General features: G+C 40.1%; 1 protein-coding gene across 2 annotated transcripts; it reads right to left on the bottom strand.

Moving 5' to 3' along the window:
* Window positions 1–861: 861 nt before the first annotated feature.
* LOC130556246 (phospholipase A2 inhibitor and Ly6/PLAUR domain-containing protein-like) lies at window positions 862–3362 on the bottom strand. Of its 2 annotated transcripts, none has more exons than XM_057337031.1 (5): window positions 3242–3362; window positions 3018–3137; window positions 2660–2827; window positions 2349–2465; window positions 862–2244 (listed from the first exon to the last, which is right to left on the bottom strand). In XM_057337031.1, exons 1-5 carry the CDS (start codon window positions 3288–3290, stop codon window positions 2045–2047), a joined length of 654 nt encoding a protein of 217 aa, XP_057193014.1. In that variant the 5' UTR covers window positions 3291–3362; the 3' UTR covers window positions 862–2044. The 2 variants fall into 2 exon arrangements, with proteins under 2 accessions (XP_057193014.1, XP_057193013.1); XM_057337030.1 differs by having other exon boundaries at window positions 3018–3131.
* Between the last annotated feature and the right edge of the window lie 21585 nt (window positions 3363–24947).

Genomic DNA, 24947 nt, shown 5'->3' with positions numbered 1-24947 from the left:
ATTTTCGTGGATAATCAAAAAATTTGTGGTTTTATATTCCTTTTAAAACTGCCAATAAAAGTTAATGAGGGGGAAGTGCATTAGAAGAAGTGATCTCTGATGTTTAAAGAAGTATTTGGAATGAATAACAATATTTACTTGCAAATAACGTAGTATATTTATTAGGGCTGTGCAAAAATATCGATACATGTAACATGTAACAACTTTTTTTTTCGATAGTGATACCTCTACTATCGATAAATATATTTTTAATCATGTCATATACATACGGCCAAAAGTAAGTGGAAGCGAGCATGGCGAAAAATATAAGAACGCTTGGAGCTCTCAGAGCTGATGTGTGGGTGTGCTCTGGTTTTCAAAATAAGTAATGGAGTAATGAGTTATATAAAAGAAATGCTGTTTGTAGGCTTCGCAAGTCATGACACAAGTCACTTGGCTACTGCAGTGCATTAGACAAAAAGTTTATTAAGAAAAGTAACAATGACATTTATTGTGATTTCACGGATGTGACACCAGCGCATTTACAGCACGGATGAAGCAGGGGTTTTATACTGCCCATGTTCAGTGTTGGGTAAGTTACTCTGAAAAAGTAATTAATTACTAGTTACTAATTACATATTCAGTAGAGTAATTAGAATACTGTACCAATTACTCTCTCCAAAAAGTATTTAATTACTTTTTACTTTCTAGATCTTATATCAACCTTGATTCAAGGCGATTCAAGGATGATTCAAGTGATTCAAGGACAGACATGAAACGGCTCTTTTAATTCATTCAAATAAATAAAATAAAACTACATAAAGTAGTATTATTAAATAACTGTCACGGATGTGAGGAAGAGAACCCAATTGCAGGCAGCAGTGAAGGGGTTAACAAAAACAAGACTTTATTTACATAAAACTAAAAACAAAAACCCACGATGGGGGAAAACTCAATACAATAAGATAATGACAGGACGAAGACTAACTAACACTAAACTGAAAATAACAACACTAGATAAACCAAACTAAACACTTACTAAGACTGACAGGACACTCCAAACGGAACACGAGCACGGGAGAAACAGGTAAACAGGCTACAAATAACAAGGACCGCCACCGAAGACACCATATACAATGCACGAGCAACAAGAAAATGAAACATGAGGGTATATAAAGGCAAGACAAATGAGGGATAACTAGCTAGGACAGGTGGGAAACATTAGACACGGACGGGAAACAATACAGGAAACGAGAGGGGCGGGGCCACTGACGAGACACGAGAAAACACACGAGAAGTAAAAACAAACAACTCATGGTTTTCTCACATAAAACCTAAGGGCTCTGCCCCGATCCCGCCACATGAATAGAAATTCAGAAACAGGAAGGTGGGACCGTGACAATAACCAAAGTATTACAAATGTGAGAAAGATAAATTAATGAATGCATTTAAAAGTTAGACTTTCAATTTTAATGTATATTCCAGTATTGTATTTAGTTAAATACAATACTGTATCAGATGTAACTGTAATTAAATTACAGAAAAAATAAGAGTAATCCCTTACTTTACTTTTCAATGAAAAAGTAATTAAATTACAGTAACTAATTACTTAGTAACTAGTTACACCCAACACTGCCCATGTTCATTGTTTTAACTGTAATGCACCACAACAGCCAAGTGACTTGCGTGAGCCACCTTATTCCCCTGTGCTACCCACTTGAGGGGCGCAATCCACAGTTTGAGAACCCAAACCTCTGATCTAAAAGTCCATGCATCGCACATCATGGCCACTCTGAGGTAAGGGATGTTTTTACACTTATCCTTACAGAAAACCCCTGGTGGTGCACAGCATGTTGTATTTCTAGTTCTACTTTTTACATTTTCTATTTAAAGTATTGCAATATATCGCAAATGTGTATCGTATCGAAATACATAGCAATATATTGTATTGTGACCCATCTATCGTGATATGTATCGTATCGGGAGGCACTTGCCAATACACAGCCCTAATATTTATAGAGTAAATGAGATATGTTTGCCATATTTTTAATCATATATGCTGTCCCTACAGTAGTGAAGCAACAGCAATCAGACTCAGAAGTAGGAGACTGATATTGACTTCACTCATATATGAGAGACCCTTGTTACAGAAGCTTCCTTCACAGCAGGTCATATTGGAGAATTTTGAAGGCTGACAGAGATCTCTTGAAATGCAGCCCTTTAATGTGTTGTTTCCAAAACCAAAGCTAGACGGTAATAAAGAAGCTGAAACAAAACACGCACAGCCAAAGATTAAGAAGAAGTTATCTGATGAACACAAACTTTCTTACAATATTGCACAAGACAATAATGGATATAATGAGACATACCTGTGCCGTTAAAACAGCGGTCCTGATTTCCCACACAGTCCAAATCAGAATCACAGTTTTGATCATAAATACTGCTACATGATTTACACTTCAGTCCATTTGGGTTTTTGTTTGGTGCTAAATTTCACATTTGCAGAAAATATTTTCTGGGTAAATACTTATAAATCAAATATCCATCACTATAAAGGCAAAAGGTATAATTATTTATCATTAACCTTAATTATCATAATTTCCTCATACCCCAGATGTCTGTGAGGTATATAAAACATTAAGCAAATCTGTTGCAAAGGTCCAAACACTGTATACTTTACCATCAACTTTCGCCTTGTTACAGCCATCAGTGTTGCAGCAGGAAACTGATGAAGTGAAACTTGTTCCTCCGAAACCAAATGATAAAGTGAATGTTGTACCATTAGCATTAAAGTACGCACACTCTTCATTCAATAGGCACAACCTCTGGACCATTGTATAATTAAAACCTAATAGAAACACACACACACGTGCATACAGTATACTTAGTTGAAAATGTCAATACGACACATTTTGACACTGCATATTACTCTCTATATCATTTTAAAGCTGGCTTTGTAACACAATGCAACAGCAAATATGAAAAATGAATAGATGTATTAGAAATTCAATTCAAGTCAACAAAAGTCAAAAACAAACCTGAAGAAGTTTGAGCAATGTGTGCGGTGGCACACGATTCATTTGAAAAACAGTTGGTTAGAGATGGGTTCTCGCAGAATATATTGTCACATGTTAGACACTGCAGCATTTGAACTGTTCCTTAAAAAAAAATATATATATATATATATATATATATAACAGATTTAATGAACATATGTTGTAATACAAGTATTTAATAATACAATATTATTATGTTAGTTTACCCGAGTAGAGGAATGCAGAGGTGAAGAAGAGTCCTAAGACAAATTTCATGTTGAAGCACTTTTATGGATGTGAAGTAAACTGCTTTTCTGCAAAACATCCAGCAGAACATTTTCTTTTATGCACGGGAAAGGGAAAGGGAAAGGGTTATTAACAGGTTTGACAAGTTTTTGATAAAGAACATGATATGCAGTAATGAAGTAGCAGAAAGGGAAGTTGTAACAAATTTAATCTGATATTCATATTTTTGAGTTTCTACGAGCTGAGCTACGGAAACATCTCATGATCAACAAAAAAAAGTGACATGACAAGACTGTAACTTGACAAAAAACTGTCAAAGTCAAAGTTTATATAGCACCATTTATACAGCACCAGCTGCCCAAAGACAAAGTGCGGTTCAAAACATCAGAACAAATAATATAATACAAGAAATGTATCAATATATATGCAAGAGCCAACAAAGAAATTAAAATCATAAAGGAAAGATAAAACAACGAACAGAAAGAAAATAAGGTAAAATATTAAAGTTTAAGGAGTATTAAAAGCAAAAGAATACAAATAAGTTTTAGCAATGATTTAAAAGCAGGCATGCTTGGAACAGATCTAATGTGGAGTGGCAGACTATTCTACAGTCTGGAGTCTGCGACTGCAAAGGCACATGTTCATGTTTCCGAATACCCTTTAAGACTCTCACTGCACCATTTTGTACAGTCTGAAGTCGAGCCAAGGTGGTTGAATTAATATAAATAAACATAAATATTATTTACTTTCAAAACTTTCAAAAACACTGACTCTGTACTACGAACGGCTCTGAAGCCAGAATGAAACTTCTCATATTGTGAATTGGTGTTTAAAAAGGCATGTTATTGAAGTGAAACTACTTTTTCTAAGATTTTTCAGAGAAAGTGTAAGTTTTAACCTAACATACTGTATGTTTTTAAAAAATATATAGCTTATCTTAAACTCTTTATTTAGCTTTTCTTGTACCACATGCAAGAACAAATTAATTTTTATTTTGAATCCATGCTTGAAACAATGAGGAAGTTGTGAAGAAAATCCTCTGCACAGCCTGAGGTATTGATGGATAAATAAAACTGCTAGTGTGCCAGTCCTGCAGCATATTGTTTGTTCTACAACCTTTCTTTTGTAGCTACTCTAAGTTCATTTGTTTAAAATTTGAGGCATAGTTAAAATGTAAAAGTAATTGTTACACATATGGCTGTAAAGCAGAAAAACAGAACAGTTATTAAACTTGTTTAATAACTGTTGTTATTAAACACACACCTGGCATTAGGCCACCAAAATTAAAATATGAGGAAGAAAACCAAGATGGACCTGCATGTTTTTGTAATGTTTGGTATTTTTCCCATGACAGGGCAACAAAGAGGCTAAGTATCATTTTGGTCTGAAGGGCACAGTGAATGTGAGTGAATGGAGAAGTTGCGTTTTTTTTCTGTAACTTATACCATAACGTTTACATTTGGGGTATTATTACCCCTATTACATCTGTTTCGAGAAAAAAACTGACTGAGCATAATGCAGCTCCCTGTCCAAGCTTTTGTCATGTACTGTAAGAGTCCAAGACTATTGCAATGCCCTACTGGCTGGCCTTCCAGCCAATATAATCATGACCCAAATGATCCTAAATATCTACCATGAGGACGGTTGGCAAGCGCCTCATGCGTACAGAGCTCCTCCCCAGGAAATCGAATGTATTTAGTGAACCATTAGCAAGACTTGAAACAAAACTCTGGAGTTCTGTGTGTGCATAGAAACAGATGACAAAATGCCTTTAGTGCTGTGCAGGTATACAGTATGACATTTGACATTTTGAATGTCACCTCACACCACCTCTGACATTCTCTCTACACAACACCCATCACCTTCAGTCACCCCACCTCCTGCACTTCAGATCAGTGAAGAGGGTGTGTACCGAGTCTTTAGGAAACAAAAGACAAGAAAAGTACCAGGCCCAGATGGTATCTCCTCAGCCTGTCTTAAAGGCTGTGCTATTCAACTGGCCTTCATCTTCTCACAGATCTTCAACAGATCACTGGAACTGTGCACAGTTCCTTCCTGTTTCAAGCGTTCCACCATAATCCCCATCCCAAAGAAACCCAAAATCACAGGACTGAATGACTACAGACCCGTCGCTCTCACATCTGTGGTCATGAAGTCATTCGAGAGACTGGTACTGGCATATGTGAAGGACATCACAGAACCCTTACTGGACCCCCTGCAGTTTCCCTACCGAGCAAACAGGTCTGTTGAGGATGCAGTTAACATGGGGCTGCATTTTGTCCTGAAACATCTGGATAGACCTATGGGACCTATGTGAGGATCCTGTTTGTGGATTTCAGCTCCGCTTTCAACACCATCATCCCATCACTGCTCTAGACAAAGTTAACTCGGCTATCTGTTCCTGGCTCTATCTGTCAGTGGATCACCAGCTTTCTGACAGACAGGCAACAGTTAGTGAGAATGGGGAAACTCACATCCAGCACCCGCACAATCAGCACTGGCGCCCCCCAGGGGTGCGTTCTCTCCCCACTGCTCTTCTCCCTGTACACCAATGACTGCACTGCCCAGGACCCTTCTGTCAGACTTCTGAAGTTCGCAGACGACACCACACTCATTGGCCTCATACAGGATGGTGATGAGTCTGCGTACAGACAGGAGGTTGAGCAGCTGGCTGTCTGGTGCAGTCATAACAACTTGGAGCTGAACACGCTTAAAACAGTGGAGATGATTGTGGACTTCAGGAGAAACCTCCCTGCACTCCCCCCTCTCACCATCACGAACAGCACTATGGCAGCAGTGGAGTCATTCAGGTTCCTGGGCACCACCATCTCTCAGAACCTGAAGTGGGACAATCACATTGGCTCAATTGCTAAAAAAGCCCAGCAAAGGTTGTACTTCTTACATCAGCTGAAGAAGTTCAACCTACCACAAACTCTATTAAAACAGTTTTACTCAGCTGTCATAGAGTCTGTCCTCTGCACATCCATCACTGTCTGGTTTGGCTCAGCCATAAAGTCAGACATCAGAAGACTACAAAGGACGGTTCGGACTGCTGAGAAGATCATTGGTGCTCCCCTGCCCACCCTCCAAGAACTGTATACATCCAGAGGCAAAGGGCTCAGAAAACCACCCTGGACCTCTCACATCCAAGCCATCATCTCTTCACAATGCTGCCGTCTGTTCGGCGCTAGAGCACTGAGCACCAAAACAACCAGACACAAAAACAGTTTCTTCCCTCAGGCCATCTACCTCTTGAACAGTTAAATGTTTTTTACGCACCGTGCAATTAATAACTCATAATAGTGCAATAATAATTATATCCTCCAGATAATACACTATCTATTTTTATACAACTTTTTCTGTAAATTCTGCTGTATATAGCACATACCTTGTACATACAATAGTCTATTCTTATTTTTTACTTGTACATACACACATAGCTTTACACTCTCTATATCTTTATCTTATCTTTGTTGTATTGTATTTCTTAATTTTTTATACCCATAGGCCCTTATTTAAATCATCTGTGTACTGTATTTTATTGTGTTATGGTCTCTGTGTACTGTTGTTGTTGTTTCTGTGTATTGGATGCTCCTGTTACTGAAACAAATTCCTTGTATGTGCAAACATACTTGGCAACAGTGGCGTAGCCACGGGTGTGCCAGCGCCACCCAAAGTGGCAGCTGGCACACCTAAAAATTCTTCAGTTCACAGAGTGGAGTGAACGTCATAAGCAGTACAAGGTGTATCATGCATTAACATGACATCTGCATCTTTGTCTTTCTTTGTTATGCAGCGATACAAGACCCTTTCCCATCCACTGTAAAAAGTTTTGTCTGCGTTTACCCTTCGTCACAGTGTTAACTACCTCCATCAAAATGAAAACACTTAACACCAATGACGGCATAGACCTAGAAAACGATCGTGATGATATTGTAGCGCACAGAAATGTATCATTCATGATGAAGTGCTGTTTTATTTTTACTGCACCTAGTTATAGAGAGCAGTTTTGAGAGCCCCGGAAAGGCGACAGGCAGATCGAGTTAGTTCGTTCGGGTGCGGCTGTGTTGTTCATTCAGTTCAGAGTAAACAAAATTGTAGAGGCTCTTTGTCGTTTTTCAGACGCTTCTGTATTTTTATGATTATTTCAAACATATTGTGAAATGTGGATGTGATAGATGAACACGCAGTCATGCACAGGAGTGACAGCGCTCGCACTAATCAGAATGTGGGAAACATCGTATTAAATTATTCCTTCTACTAAATAATGATTCAGCAGTTGATTGTGACATTTATTACATGGATTTGTGGCTGTTGTTGTCAATTTGAATTATAAATGTTGCAGATTGATCGATTAATGTGATATTAATTTTAATAACAACAACTTGTCTTTATTCTGCATATTCGTTCTTAATTATTTATTTTAGTAATGTATACAGTATGTGGTGTTTAGAGAGTGGCTATATATATATCTCCTCATTGGAGGCTGAGCCCCCCTAATATTGAAAACCTAGAATCTCCCCTGTTAACAAGCATTTAATAAAGTCTTTGGTAAGTAAGAAAATAAGGGAAATTATATTTAACCAAAACTTCATCTCAAACAATTGCACCCATAAGCAAGACCCAACAATACATAATTCAGTGCAACAATGTACAGTCACCATTTTTATTAACTATATTCTGCGTGCGCACATGTAAAGGCTAGTCCACTTGCGTTTATTGTTGACGTTTAATGCCTCGTGAAGAAACAAAGGGTGCTAATGTGAGTGTGCACACCGACGCGCAAAACGGTAGGCGTAAAAGCGTCTTTTTTTTAAAAACAACAAAACCGCGCGCGTTTTTTTTTTGTTTGACGCGCCGAGTTAAAAAGTGACCGACCAATGAGATTGGCGCTTTTGTTCACGTGCCTGGAGCTGCTGAAGTTACAGTAAAACATGACTTGGTGGCGCTCAAGTACAAAATGGTCTTGCCGAGCACACATCGCTGAACAGGAAGCAAGATGAATTCTTCATCTGTGTGACAAGCGAGTGTCAGAAGCAGGGGCGTAGCGTAGCACAGAATCTCGGGCCCTATGCAAAGGCAATGTGTGGGGCCCCTGCAAGTTACATATTTTTAGATTTATTGTAATAAAGCACTGAATCTTATTTCTGTATGAATTGTGATATACTTAAATCTAAGTAGATCACCTCAGTATCCCCTTAAACTATATTTTATATTAGATATATTTTTTATTTGAATTGTGTTTCAATAAAAGAGACACTGTGCAGTGTAGTATTGAACAGTAATAGTACTGCATAAATGGTAGTAATAATGCCACTTCATGACTGTAACTGAGATTGCCAATTAATATTTCTTAAAAAGTTTCATGCCAAGTCATGTATGTCAAGAAAAAAGGTATGTAAACAAAACCTCTAAATATTTTCAAGTTTTATTTTATGACACAAAACACATCAATTAAAACCCGCTTGTGAATTTTTAAAGCCTTATTGTGTTTTAAAAACGGTTACTATAATGCGACTACTTCCTTTGGCAGGGACGTTAGACGTCTTCGCGCATAAAGCTCACAAATAATGCAACATGGGCACAAATCTCTTAAAACGTTTATGCGGATTCATTCACGGAGTAATTATTTACCAGGGAACACATTTTTAATCAAGTTTGAAAGAGTTGTCGGTAGAGCTGCACGATTAACCGTTAAAAGATCGCGGTCTCGATTCAAACAACCACGCGATCTCATTAATGAAAATCATGATTCTCCTGTCTATTAACACCTTCGAATAAAATCATAACACTTCAATCTGTGCTGCCGCAGAAACAGAGAAAGCATGATCATATTTAGGTATGAAACAACGTCACAAACAGTCTTTTTAACCACACACTATCATTATTTCTGTGTCAAATGATCACAGAAGTACTGGCATTAAAGCAGAGAGTTGCCAACTCGCACACATGAGACACGCGTTTACAACCTCTCACTCTGCTCAAATTATTCTCACATCAAATAACAGACCAACATAAAGTAAATACAGCCTGACAACAAATCTGCTCTTATGATTGTCTTTCAGGATTGTGTTACATTGTTCTGATTATGCTTCACATCTTAACTGGGCATGTTTGAAACTAAACTAATGATTGCAGTTTGTAGCACAGACAAATCAGAGTGCGCGCATATATACATGTCATTACGGTAAAAACGTGTCATGAGTGTGCCGCTTTTCACTGTTTTAAAGGTGCAGTTTGTAAAAACCGCGGCTAGAAGGCGCACGATCAAAACAACAACAATGCCGTAGCTTGATGGCGCTGTGAAGGAGGGTGGAATGATGGGATATGTTGTCTTCAACTCCACCGCTGATGGCCATCAATCAGACGGGAACAAGAAATCATATTAGCAGATGAGGTAAAGTTTTATAATTGTTGCGAATAATTGTGGTCCATAAATAAGTGACTGCTCGAAACAAGTTAGTGACTTGCTAGATGCTAGACACTACTTCCGCATTCGTCCACGACACTGTTGTCATGCGGTTTCTATACATCAGTAAAGGCAGTAACAAAGGGGAACACAGATATGACGCCATTGACAGGCGACTGCATAGCCCCATGTCAGTGTTTAGAATGGCGATTTTCCTCACGATTTACAAGTTGTTGGAAACATTTGAGATATTGTAAGTACTCAGCTGAACAAAATATATAACACTAGCTTAGTGGTTTTTGGATATTTTACTGCAAAATCGTTACAAACTGCACCTTTAACGCTAATAGAGAAGTTGCGCTATTAGAGCTTTTCATCAAGTTGCCCAACATTTCATGTTTTCAGGTTATTTTAAACAAATTGGCAAATCAATCAAAAAAAGCAAATTGATAAATCTTTCTCAGGACCTTTAATTGTGTCACATTATGAATTTGTTTTACTGTAGAAATATTTCATATACAAGTTATTTCAATGCATTAATACTTTTAAGGAAGTTAATTTTGCATTTAAAGTAAGGGACAGGGAGATAAACCAAGGGGCAAAAGGCTCGAGCGCTCAGCCAAACGACCGTTAAAAGGGGAGTGGGAAAAAAAAATAAAAAAAAAAAAAAAAAATCCAAAGATCACCCGCAGCACGCGGGAGGTGAGTCAAGGGAAAAGAGTCCGCAATAAACCCAGCCACAACAAAAAGGTCAGAGGGAGAATCCGTTGATTGCAAGTCAAACTCGGGGAGTCCAGAAGCAAGTGTTTGCAATTCCACGACGGTAATCCACCAGCGTGGTAGTTACTGAACCAGCGTCCGTTTATAGATGACAACCTTGTAATCCCAGTGCGTAACTCACACCATCGCGTAGCAAGAATCCACAGGTAAAAAAACCCTCCGATAGAGTAGAGAGACTCCCCAGTAGATGAGATGCTTGACTCGCCTCGGATAAACTCCTTGAGAATAGCCACAGTTTGAAGCCAGTAGACACGGTTGCCCAAAACAGGAACAGTTCAAGATGAGTACAGCACTGGAACCTAGACAAGACAAGGTGATCAAAACTCGACAAGACAAGGTGATCAAAACTCGACAAGACAAGGTGATCAAAACTCGACAAGACAAGGTGATCAAAACTCGACAAGACAAGGTGATCAAAACTCGACAAGACAAGGTGATCAAAACTCGACAAGACGGCCAGAGTTCGCCACGAGAACCACTAAACACTGACAAAACACTAAACACTGACAAAGAACAACGCAAAACACAGGGACTAAAAGGGGACGCAATCAGGAAAGAAAATGAGACACCAGCTGGGGAGAGGGAAAGTTAAGGGGAAACCAGGTGCAACGGGGAAATCAATAATGAGACGTAGATAGGATAACAAGGGGGCGGGGCCACACACATGGCAACTGTCAAGTGTTTGACAAAACAAAAACAGAAGACAAGACAGACAAAACCCAGAGGTGCTAGACCCGAGCCCTGACACAAAGTCCTAAATATTACAGTACATATTACCTAAAAAAACTATTTTTTGTCTAGTAAATGATATATTACTTTCAGTCGTCATTCAGAATCGTAAAATAATCGCAATCTCTATTTGAAACAAAAGAATCGTGATTCTCAATTTAACCAGAATCGCGCAGCTCTAGTTGTCGGAGGCTTGGTGGTGGTGACGTTGATTTTGAGCGACCTTAAATGTAGTCTGTTTATAACATCGTGTTAGCTTTTTACTTCTGCCGATTATATTTCGGCTTCAAAAGTAACAAATGTTGTGTTAATTTGTAAAGATTATCTTGATAGACAAAACGTGTAAACATCATAAACCTTTGTTAATCACCAAGCTTATTTTTTGCGATTTTCCAAAAGTCTATTGGAAAAATGCAAAGGCTTTAGGTCGAGGGAACCAGTGCGGCACTTACTTCTTATGTACTCAGTCACCATTTTCCCCCCACTTGCGATGCCCATGGTCAGAAGCATAAAGTTGCACAGCGCCACCTTGTGTAGCGGGGGTTTTCTGTTTTTCATTAAGCGCCATCTATGTCAGGGAGTGAATTTGCACGTTCATCGCTAGTGAAAATCGTTTGGGTATGAACGCTGAAAAACGTCTCACAAAACGCTGGCGATAAGCGCGTGGGCCTGCTTTAACAGTTGACAAAATGTTAGGTTCAGGCGAGCAGTGATTAAAGGCAGAGTAGGCAATCCTGTCCAGAAACGTTTTTTGTCATGCTGGCTGGAAGTCTCTTAACATCCTGATAGCAATCAATAAGTAAAGCGAAACATTGATATTTTTATCATTATATATCGTCTGTGAAAGGCGTAGGGTCAAAAAACGTTGTACCAATTACTGCCCTCAGAGGGCAATGATAAGTCATGTGTACATTTTCAGTCAGCGTATTTTGCATCCCACTGCACGGCTCTCACTAAATCCTTGGTGTTTCGAGTCAGATCCGTGGGCATGGATTGTTGGTTTTACATTTACATTTACATTTAGTCATTTAGCGGACGCTTTTATCCAAAGCGACTTACAAAGAGTTTAAGGAGCAATAAGCGATATGTCATACAGGAGCAATAATGCAATAGGTGCCAATACAAAGTTACTGGTTTCAACAAAAGCTAGACCACTACCTGTTGAGAGAAAGAGAGAGAGAGTTAGCGTTTTTTTTTTCATTTGACTGTCAAGTATTCACAAAAGAGATGGGTTTTAAGTCATTTTTTGAATGTTGTGAGAGATGTGGTTGACCGGACCGAGTTAAGAAGAATGTTCCACCAGGAAGGAGTTGTGAATGAGAATGAGTGGGAAAGCGATTTACTGCCCTTATGGGAAGGTAGTACAAGACGTCGCTGGTATCCTGAATGCAGGGATCTTGATGGGGTGTAGGAGCTGAACCAGCTGGAGCGGTTTGATACCCTTTGCAGGAAGACCAGCAAGGAGAGCATTGCAGTAGTCCAACCTTGAGATTACCAGGACCTGGACAAGGAGTTGTGCCGCATGCTCAGTGAGATAGGGTCTAACCTTTATAATGTTGAATAAGGCATATCGGCATGACCGCGTTGTCTTTGCAATGTGGTCATTGAAGGACAGCTGTTCATCAAATATGACTCAGAGGTTCCTGGCTGTTTTGGAAGGAGTGATTGTGGTATTGCCAAATTGGATGGTGAGATCGTGTTGCACCGTGGGGTGTGCCGGAAACACAAGTAGTTCTGTCTTGGCCGGGTTCAGCTGGAGGTGATGCTCTTTCATCCAAGCCGAGATGTCCTCTAGGCAGGCTGTAATGCGAGCTGCTACAGTGGTATTGTCTGGGTGAAACGAGATGTAGATCTGGGTGTCGTCAGCATAACAGTGATATGAGAAGCCATGTGCCCGTATGATGGGTCCCAAGGATGTCGTGTAGATGGAAAAAAGCAGCGGTCCAAGCACCGATCCCTGAGGGACCCCAGTGATCATGTGGTGAGCAGTGGACAGCAAGCCCCTCCATGACACCCTGAAGGATCTGCCAGAGAGGTAGGATTTGAACCAGCAGAGAGGAGAGCCTGAGATTCCTAAAGATGATAGGGTTGCTAGCAGTATCTGGTGATTGACAGTGTCAAATGCTGCAGATAAGTCTAGCAGAATTAGGACCGAGGATTTAGATTCCGCCTTGGCTAGCCGCAGTGCTTCTGTGACCGATAGCAGTGCAGTCTCAGTGGAGTGGTTTGTTTTGAAGCCAGACTGCTTGTCACCCAGTAGTTTGTTCTGGGATAGGTAGGACGACACCTGGTTGAAAGCTGCCCTTTCAAGTGTTTTTGCAATAAATGGGATGAGAGAGACAGGTCTGTAACTATCGGTAGTAGAGGGGTCCAATGTGGGTTTCTTCAGTAGGGGAGTGACCTGGGCCTGTTTGAATGTGGATGGAAAAGTGCCGGTGAGCAGGGAGGTGTTGATGATGTGTGTAAGTGCAGGTGTGAGTGTGCTGGATGTGGCCTGAATGAGATGGGAGGGGATTGGGTCAAGGGGACAGGTGGTGGGGTGGCTGGAGAGAAGTCTAATGACTTCAGTGTCAGTCAGTGGGGTCAAAGTGGAGAGTTCAATGTTTGAAGTGATAAAACATCTAGGATTAATCTCACCAGGCACATTCCCATCGTTGCAGTCATCTGTGTTACAGCATGAAATAGTCACATTTTTTTACTAAATCTTTGGTGTTTCAAGTCTTATGAAACCTTTACCCTAACCCTAACCTTACTCTAACCCTAAAGCCCGAAACCCTAATCTAACCTAATCAACAACTAGTACAGTCCAATATACATATGTTAAATAGGACGGAATTAATAACACAGGAAGAGGAAGTAACTTGGAACAAAATAAGAATGGAGGAATAGATCATAAGACAATGGGATCTAGGCGAGGGTTCGCATCCAGGAGAGACAAGAGATGTGAGATAGAGACAAGAGATGTGAGATAGAGACAAGAGATGTGAGATAGAGTAATGGTCAGCAAGACCAGTTTGGGAGCGGGGAGACGGGATTCGAATCCAGGGCAAAGTAAAATTATTGGACGAGGATATAGAAACAATAAGCAATAGTTAGCTGGAGATAGGGACAATGATGGTGGGATGGAGTAGGGGTCAGTGAAACCAGGTCGGGAGCGAGAAGACCGGGGTTTGTACCCAACCACCAGCATGGTCGATAAATCCCAATTTTTCTAAACCAATAATTTCAAATGAGTATTACCAGGTCCAGGTGCTAATGGAAGGAATAGAAACATACCACTAAATAAGGCCTGAGGGGAAAAGGGTGAAGTCCCAGAAACCTCATGTAGTAAAAAAAAGTAAGCAAGAGAGGAGTGTAGCGAGGAAGGCGGGACGAGAGCCATGGGGCAGGAAGGCGGGGCCGGTGGCGTGAGTGATAATGAGTATCAGCTGTAAGCGCACCGGTCCCGCATGCCTCACGGGGAGCTAGGGAGCATAAGAGGACGAGCGACGGGACTGCCGATGAGAGAGGACCGGGCCCGGAAATGTTAAGTTTTATTTATGTTTGTGTGGCCGGCAGTCGACCGTGAGGTGGCTGCCGGCCTTTTACTTCCGTGTTTTTGTTTGTTTATTTTTGATTAAAATGTATTGTTTAAAAGTTCGCCGGTTCCCACCTCCTTCCTTCCCTACATTGAACTTTGTTACAAGGAGGTATTAGGGTTTAGATCTACTCATCACCAAAATGGTGAGCCAGGAAAAATCACCAGGGTTGTGAAGGGTAGCTCGGAATAAGAGGAGAGAAGGAAACTCAACAGTCCAGAAGGAGTTTTGAAGCCAAGCGATTTGACTTGTGGTGCGTCGGATGTCTGTGTCATGGCTCTGCTTCCTTAGTCATGTATTTCTTGGTCCTGTAGCAGAGCCATGGCAAAGTCTTTGGTTATGTGTGGAGAGAAACATATTATTGTCCTTTTGACAATAATATGCGTTCTCTCCAGTGTCCTGTCATTGGCCCCGCCCCTCTCGTTTCCTGTATTGTCTCCAACTTGTGTCTTATGTTCTACACCTGCCCTTGCTCGTTATCCCTCGTTTGACTTCCCTATTTAAACCCTCATGTTTCATTGTCCTGTGTTCGGTCATTGTGTTTGGTGTGTCTTGCTGCGTTCTGTGTTAATGTTCCCTGGCTGTTTTTTCCCAAGTTCGATTTCCTGTGTGGGTTGTCCTGTCTATTCTCAGTAAGTGTTTGAGTTTAGTTTATGTCAAGTGTTGTTTTAGTTCAGTTTAGTCTCAGTTAGTCTACGTCCTGTTATTATCCTGTTGTGTTATTATACCCCATCGTGGGTCTTTGTTTTGTGTTTATTTTCTATTAAATAAAGTCTTTTGTTAACCCCTTCATCCCCGCTGCCTGCAATTGGGTTCTTACCTGCATTTCATGACAGTCTGTTTTTGGGGGAGAAATTCTTAGGGGATTTGACCGTTAGAAGAATGGTGCTGTAGTGGCATCCGCCGGATCAAATACCTCATTTACTATAGGAGAAATAGTGCCTAGTTGCACCTTATAGATTACCATAAAATGAGGTCTCTTCGAGCAACCTGGATGCCTTGCGGTGTTAACGAAAGGTTGTTAGACAAGGTAGGTAAGTATCCAGCCCTCCTGCATCCATTTGGACAGCAAGCAGGAACAGTAACCTGGGGTTGATGGGTTTCAAATGGAGTCCAAGCTTTTTAGGTGGTTAGCATCGCTCATGCAACAGTACACTACCCACACTTGAAAAAGAGCATCAACAAAGGAATTATAGGAAAAATAGGGACGGTAATACCCAACAGTTTTGGAGCAGTCAGCCCGGATATGTGGAACCACCGTTAGAAGGTAATCAACTCGGAAAACAACAATAAGCTTGGGAAGCCATAGGTAATAGGCACAAGAACATCTTGCAGGTTGGAGGGGTCAACCAATGTTTGGGAACCCATTTATGAGGACCGCAATGTACGGGGACGTTTTCAAACTAGTAAAATAACCAATTTTCAATTTTTTTCAATTTCAAATTACTTTATTGGCATCATTGCGTGTTCTTACAATATTGCCAAAGCATTGAACATATAACAAAAGACATACATTAAGTACAAACATGAGATTAAAATTAAACTAAGGTGCTGAGTAAGGCATAATTATAGAATGAAATATAAAATAGAGTATATGTAAGTAAACAAAATCTCAATATCAAAAGTAGATTTCAGGCAGAAACATGAGAATGTAATAAAGTCAAGAGTGTAGATGTGCATTGATTGTAGCAGATGAAGGCAGTAGTTTGTTTCTGAGGGTGTGCAGCTGATAGATGAATGAAGCAACAGCTGATGTGTGTCTCTTCTCCCCCAGTAACATCTGCATTCGCTCTGTTTCTGAACACCTATCAAACTCTGGCATGAGCTTTGACATTTTGTGAAAGTGTTTCTCTCTCACATCTTTAAATTGATCACAATGAAGGAGAAAGTGTGTCTCAGTCTCCACCTCACCAGTGTCACAGTGTGCACTGGCTCGTTCTTCCTTTGGAAGCCATGTTTGTCTGTGTCTGCCTCTCTCTATGGCAAGACTGTGATCACTGAGTCTGTATTTGGTCAGGATTCGTCTCTAATAATAAAATTTGTAATAATAAAATTTATAAATTTATAACTCGAATAATAAAATTTATCCGTAAAATAACCATTTCCTAGAAAATTAAGGCCAGTAGTGTTACGGAAATAGCCTTGGAGTGGTCAGCCCCAAATGGAGGGAACCACCGTGAGAAGTCAGTAATGTCGGGTAGAAAAAGGAGGGTGGGAAGACACACGCCTTGGGTGATCACCTATGGCGGGCCGCCTCGGAGGAGGGTGTATAGTATCAAAGGCCGAAACACCCATAGATCCGTAGAGATCTACGGGTGAGGTTTACTAGAGGTTTAGTAAACACGTTTGGGTGACGACGTCAGACTCGAAACACCAAGCATTTAGTGAGAGCCCCACTTTGCACACCCTGTTCACGCAGACATCATACGTCATCAGTGCGCTCATGTGCGATGTGCAGGCAGCAGGACAATGGCGGACAGAGAGCAGGTACCTAGAGATGTTCGTTATTGTAGTAATGTAATTCACTTAAAAATTAAAGGTTCTTTGAGGAACCATTTGGGGTTCTTCACATTGCCACGCTGGCGGAACCCTCAGGGGAAACTCAAGGCACCGCTTAATGAAGGGCGGTTCTCTGAGGAACCCTCAAGGCTTCTTGGGGATCCCTTTTATTAAAATGGTCTGGAACCATCTTGGGTGCTTCAAGGCACCATTTCACAGTTTATATTTGCTATTCAAAATATTTTAATAAGCATAAATACTAAAACCAAATACAAAGCAAACAGTTTATTGATAAACAACAACAATTTACATTGAATAAATATTCACAGAATAGTCAATATTGTACAATTCTAAATTCATGAAATCAAATGTATAATTAATATTGTGTTGGTGATATTGTTATAAATTCATCTTAACAAAACTAACCAAATAATTTGACTTAACTTTAAATATAAATACAGAAATATTTCAGGTACTTTATACAAAAGTACAATAGTAAAAAAGTCCAGCAAAAACGTAGTGTCTCATAGCAAAGCCTACACCCAATGGTAAAGTTGTAATTTGCCAAAAAGCAAATCCTTGCGAGCAAGAACAAAAATGGGTTTCCTGCTATTACCAGGTGGTATGAGGATCCATATAGGCAGCAGCAAAATTATTTCTATGGTGCATTTCACAATTTTGTATGGCTAAAGTAGATATGTATTTATCGCAAAAAGAGAACAGGAGCTGCGGCTGTTGGCCTTAGGTGTCCCAGGCAGTGCAAGGATGAGCATCAGGGTGAGTGGGAGCTGGGTCTGTTGGCCTTGGGTGTCCCTGGGAATAAGACATGGAGACAAAAAGAGGGATTTAGATAAAGTCTCATAAAACGTTACATTTAATAATTTACCACATCACAAATTGGTTTACAAATGTAACAATAAACAAAATATTAAAATGCCTGGAAGTCACTGCTGTAGTCTAGGTTAAGGAGTACAAGAGGCTATTTATAGCAACAACTGTAATCCACTTTATTCAATTTTTTTCATTTTCAGTGAGTATTTTTACACGTGCAAATATAACTGTAATAAACTCAATAAAACGGGAATGAAGGAGGCCTCGTCCTCTTATGCTCCCGAGCTCCCCCGTGAGGCATGCGGGACTGGTGCGCGTACAGCTGATACTCATATTACTCACGCCACCGGCCCGGCCTTCCTGCCCCACGGCTCTCGTCCCGCCTCCCTCGCTACATACCCCCATCGCCCTTCACAGGCCGGGGAGTACCACCGCGCCTGTGCCTACTCCCCCCGGGGGACCCCCTTGAGAGCCCCAGCGCCTGGGGGTACGCACCGACGAGACGAGAGAACGGAGCCGGGAGCACCCCGACGAGAGAGGGGAGAGAGGAAAATAAAATAGTCAGGTTCCCCGACATGCTGTCGCTCCGTCCTCAACCAGCCGAGAGGCTCTTCCTCGCGGTGCCATGCGGTGGTACTGGACGCTCCCTCGCTCCTCCTCCACCCCCTGGCGGCCAGCGATGGCTCCTCCGGATGAGGGCAGCCGGCAGGAAGTCCCCCGCTTCCTGCTCCTCCCCTACACGCCGGATGGCAGCAGGCTCCGGCCTATGGCAAGCGGGGCTGACTCCTCCGCTGCCTCCCGGAAGGCAGCCACCCCACCTAAGACCCAGGGGCACGGCAGCGAGGTCCTCGTGTACTGGCGGCCGGCGGTGGATCCTCCGACCGAGGGCAGCCGGCAGCAGGTACCCCGCTTCCTGCTCCTCCCCGATCCGGCGGACGGTAGCAGGCTCCGGCCCACGGCAAGCGGGGCTGACCTCTCCGCTCCCTCGCGGATGGCAGCCACCCCACCTCAGACCCAGGACACGGCGCGAGGTCTTCGCCCCGTCTGGGCACACGCCAGCACCACCGCCTCAGGCAGCCACTCATGGACTTCTCTCGTCCGTGCTGCCCGAACTCTTCGGCACCGCGATCCCCCTCGCGGACGACTGCCAGCCACACAAACATAAACAAAACTTAGCATTTCCAGGCCCGGTCCTCTCTCGTCGGCAGTCCTGCCGCTCATCCTCTTATGCTCCCGAGCTCCCCCGTGAGGCATGCGGGACCGGTGCGCGTACAGCTGATGCTCATTATCACTCACGCCACCGGCCCCACCTTCCTGCCCCACGGCTCTCGTCCCGCCTTCCTAGCTACAATAATAAATAACATAATTATATCATAATAAATATAATGCTTACTTTTCTTTGTCTGCTCAACTGGAAAATACAGAAAATTCTGAGGAAAAAGGATAAAAACAGAACTGAATATGGTAAAAAAATATTTAATTACAGACAATTTATGTAACATGGGTGGGGAAACCATTCAACACAAACAACAGTAAGTAAAGAAAGAGCTATACATTCACTAAAAGTGGCTAAAAGTCATTGTTTGTCATTTAACAAAAATGCCCCACAAGCTTCATAATAGAGGGTATGCATTGCCGTCACTTTCCCACGTGAACACGCCGGGACACGCTCCCTTGAGTGGTAAAACTAAGGCAAAATGGATGCATAAAATAAGAGGAACAAAAACCGGGACTACAACACGCAATTATTTGCTGAAACTACAAGCAGTTGGACTCGACGGTGATCCATACGAATACCTTATGACTTACAAAGGAATCAGGTGTTCTTAGACACTCAAATGTTGCGCGGAATTGCGTTTCCTGATATTGTAATCATTCGTTTTGCCCAGTGTTTTACCACTCAAGCAGGCGCATTCCGGTGTTGTGCCGAAAACACACTCCCCGACAGATTATGCACCCCTTCAATAACACGCTGTCCGATTGGCCAATTCTAACCCATCCCCACACCCAATCATAATCCTAACCCCTCCCCTAACACCTAATCCTCATCCTAACCATTGTGGGGAGGGGTGGGGACCCCCTCCCCACCCCTCCCCACAATGGTTAGGGGGTGCATAATCTGGCAGGGAGTGTGTTTTCGGCACGACACCAGCGTGTTCATGTGGGAAAGTGACGACACGTGCATACCCTCTATTAAATTATATTCGTTAGCATCTCGGCTAAAACAAGCGCTGCCTTCACTGTGTAAATAAACGGTTTACTTTAAACAGCAAAAAACGACCATACAATTACACGTGTCAGAGTATCTGTATACATTTATATAAATAGTATATAGTAGTATATTTTAATTATTTATATATTTTGACCTTACTTACCTACAATGGGACAATCCAGGGGTTGTTGCGATCAGTTATTTAGAATTTTGGAGGGATGTTTGCTCGCAGACGGAACGGCGTATGACATCAAAGCACAGTGAAATCTATTTGTGAACTGACTGCTCTGTATGCTTTAGAGATGCTATTCTAATGCCGTATGCTTTTTTGTCATAAGGTGATCGGTCTGAGCAGAGCTGGAAAAAGTTAAACACACATTCCAACGAAAGCGCCACATGCATTGACGCTGCGACATTGGGCCAACGGCGTCACAGTACTGTGGAGGGCGAGACGGCACAATAAACAGAGCAGCTGCAGTTTGTTTGGATGGAAAGCACAACAACGTTTACGTTTTCAAAAGATTTCAGTGACTTAGGATCCACTTATAGAATAAAAATGTTTAGTCTCCAATTAATATAATATCAATAGTAAGAAATATAAAATAATTAAAAGCTTGCTAAAAAAATTCAAAATAACATTTAGCCTTTTCTAATCATGTGCATGATTTTAAAATGTGTGTTCACTTAGCAGTGGCCAAAAAACAAACTTTAGACTATTCTTATTCTCATAAAACATCAAAATGATCAGACAATAAAAATTAAATGCAGAATTTTAAGGGGTTCCTCTAGATACTGTCTTGTACAAGAGATTCTCCAGGAACCACTTACAAGTTTACAGATCTTACAAGAGCCATTTTTTAGAATTAGAGTTACTTCAATAACCCGCAAACACTTTGAGGTCCCAGTGTAGTGAAAAGGTGACTCCAGAACTTCACAACTGAATATGGGGTTATTCAAGAATCTTATAAGTTCCTGGGAGAAGCACAAAGACTATAGATGGTTCCACCAATAAAACTTTTATTGAGAAAAAGAGCTTTGGAGCACTTAAAATACAGTTTAAGGTTCTTTGAGTACACAACAGGGTATTTGAGGCACCTTTTATTTTTAGTGTAGTTACAAAATAGCACATTTCAGCTGGTACACAAAACCGCTGAAGAAGTGAAATACAGACTAAAGACAATAAATGAATAGTTTTGTTTTAATAGACAGATTTCAAATTATATTGCTGAAAACACTTAATTTATAATTGAAAACGGAATATACATTTTCTGAATTGGTCCTCAAAGCACAATATTGGTTAGGAGGACAGGGTACTAAAGATGTGATCTCATAGTTTGATTTATCTAAACACTTCAGCATTTGAACTGTTCATTGCTACATAAAAAAATCAAGGAAAACTTTGAGATTTAGTAATTTTGTAACATTCATTTTTTTGTCAAGTAATTGCCATTAATTATGGATCATTATCTGAGTGGATGAGTGAAGAGGTAGTCTCAACAGCAGCCACATGAGCAAAAGTCAACAGCCAACTTATAAAAGATCGTATTTACATAGACGAGAACACATACAAAAGTAAAGGAGCGAATCAAGTTTGACCAGTGAGTCATTAAAAACCACAAACGTTAAGACTGATCACTACATGGGCAGATGCAGTTTTGATATTATGTTTGGGTGGTGATAAAAAATACCTTATGTATATATAAAATACTTTATAGGCCTATATATTGTAGCTGTAACAAAATTACAAAGAAGATACCAAATTTACAACAATAATAATTAGATTTCTGTTGGATTCGAGCCTTTCACTCTCTAGGCAATTGCTGAGAATTGTTTGGTAACACTTTAAGATAAGGTTGTATTCGTTAACATTAGTTGAAGCATTAGCTAACATAAACCAGCAATGGAAAAATACTTCTACAGCATTTATTTTGCTCTTTGTTATTAAATATTTATGTGTTGCAAAACAGATTTTTGATGTCTAAAATGATGTTGCAACAGCGATGCGGTAAATTGTATCTGTTAACATAAGTTAATGCACAATGAACTAACACGAACAGTTGTGTTGGCATGAACTAAGTGCACTAACAAAGCTTAATAAACACTGAAAAACAATATTTTATTTTAGTTAATGCATATATGTCAACGAATACGCCTACAAACGTATTGTAAAGTATTACCAGAAACATTTGAGTAGACAAGTTCCTGCTTGCTGGAATTTATTTCATTAAAGTTACAAAATGTTCCACGCCCCTATTTTATGGGAAGAGAAGTGTAGGACAAAAGGACGTGTCATAAATTAATTACATGTAGATGGAGAGAAACGGCTTTGACCTACTGTAACTCAAAAGCTCATTTATATCAGGTTATACCAAGACAAGCCTTAGATACACTCCAGAGGAGATATTACAGAAAAGTGCAATTAAAAATATGTTTATCTGATTTTTTAAATAACATTTGTAGATTACGCTTGATCACCTAACAAAGGTATAGTCACAAAACCTGCAAATAGAAGGTCAAAACAAGTAATGTACCATGTCTGATCCAAGCAAGGTTAATATTTTGAAAAAAGCTACAGTAGCTGTGCTTCAGGACAGATTTGGGTAAGAAAGCCCTTCATGGCCCCTTGATGCATATAGTTAAAATGTAAGAGTGGATGTTGAACATCTTAACTATAGAGCAGAAAAAGGCATGATGTTTGTGTTTGCTGTTATTACATACACCTGCACCTGCCTGTTTTTGTAATGTTTGCCATTTTTTCCTGACAGGGTACCAAGAGATTAACTAGTATCAGGTACAATGATCTGTCATGTTTAAGAGAGATATTTGACTTTAGTGTGTCAGTAGGAAATACCAATTTAGTTAGTTTTCCAAAGATGTATTGCTACTAACTGTAATACTCAAGTGAGGTAATGCACGAACAATGAGTCTGACACTGGTATATTCTTGAGTCAGTCTGGAATTAAATGAAGAGACAGAAAAATACTCCCATGAACTGTGGCAGCAACGCCAAGATGCTTCCTCTAAACTTATCTTATAGCTTTATTCTGTCACTGAATTTGTATATGCTGATACGCCTGTGTTTCTAATTATTCCAAACACTATTGCACAAGCAGCACCACCTTATTCTATAAGCTGCTATGGTTTTATCAACCACTAGATGTCAGTGTGGCTTAATAAAGAACATGAATTGCATCTTGTTGATGACGTTGACAGTTGATGTATACTGTACATGTCACCTATCTCAACTTAAAAACTTTAGTTCAAATGTTGCTTAAAAGTTTTAAGTTAAATCAAATTGGTTCTACAAGTCATTCTAATTTTAAATTATATTAAACTGATTTTAAAAATCTAGTTGCATTTCTTATAACTTGAAAAGTCTAGTTTAGGCTAACCAATTTCAACCTTCATTTTGTTATATGCCTGGTTAAGTAGAAGTTTTCCTTAAATAGTCATATTCCTGAAAAATAGAAATCAGACATGAGGTAAAATAACTAGTCTACTGAAGCTTGGAGTTTTATGTCTGTATATTATAGTCATAGTTGGATCACATCACTACTGTACATGCACTTAGTTTATGACCTCCTTTATTCTTTTTTGTTGTTGTGTCCTGTTACAATTTTTAGAAGCTGCAAGTAATCAGGCTGTGGCCCATTAATAGCATTTACAGTATAGTAGCGTTTAACCAAAACACTGTTGACTATTAAATGTCAGTAATTTTATGTTCACATGCTTTTATTTGGTCTGGATTTATTTAGTTTTCTGTAAATAGATGTTTTATAATAATATTATATTGGGGTGACACAACGTAATGTTGTCAAAGTCAGCCATTTACAATAAAAATAGTTGGAAATTAATCTGAATATTGGGGAAACATGAAAAAATGAAACATTGTTCACACATTGAGAGATTTTATTCTTGTAATATGTTACATTCAATGATGAATGATGTAAATGTTCTGTAAAATAAGTTACAATGATAAACTATAAATTTAACCCTATAAGTTATCCAACTCTGGTATCCCCATTACAAGAAAAATGTCAAATAAAAGGTTTTAATTAGATTTCTACAAAATATAACTGCACAGTTGGACTGTAAAGTTGAGTACCAAAAATATGAGATTAAAAAATTTTTTATTATTATACTGTATATTACTTTTTGTAACTGTTACAAACTTAAGCTAGGATAGGAGTTATATTAAATTTCTAAACTTTTAAAGTAAATTAAAATGTTTATAAACGTTTTTGTCATAACTCCATGATATTTCACTTTACCTATACGAAAATGACACTTACAAGAGTCATCAGTAGAATATTAAAGTTGTGGTCTCTCAGCCAAGATGCACTTTTGTTGTCCAGGATGGAGGTAAGATTAGGTTTAATTCAAAACATAGTGTTAGGGGTGGGGTTGGTGTTAGGCAGGGGCGGGGATCATGTCCCCCCTCACACTTCAAAATCCCGTTCGTGTTCCTCTCACTTTCAAATTTATTTGTAATGATTTTTTAACAACACGCCGTCGTCGCCCCGGAGAAGTACAGGACCGACACAGAGAGTCTGCCTGCCCTATAGCCTAATGGAATTCTATGGGGAAGAAACGCAACGCGTGATGTATTACTTTTTTCGTTTGATAAAGACTAGTTCTTTTAACAGCAG

Source organism: Triplophysa rosa, linkage group LG7 (genome assembly GCF_024868665.1).
Source record: "Triplophysa rosa linkage group LG7, Trosa_1v2, whole genome shotgun sequence".
NCBI lineage: Eukaryota > Metazoa > Chordata > Actinopteri > Cypriniformes > Nemacheilidae > Triplophysa > Triplophysa rosa.
This window is presented reverse-complemented; position numbering and strand designations above follow the sequence as displayed.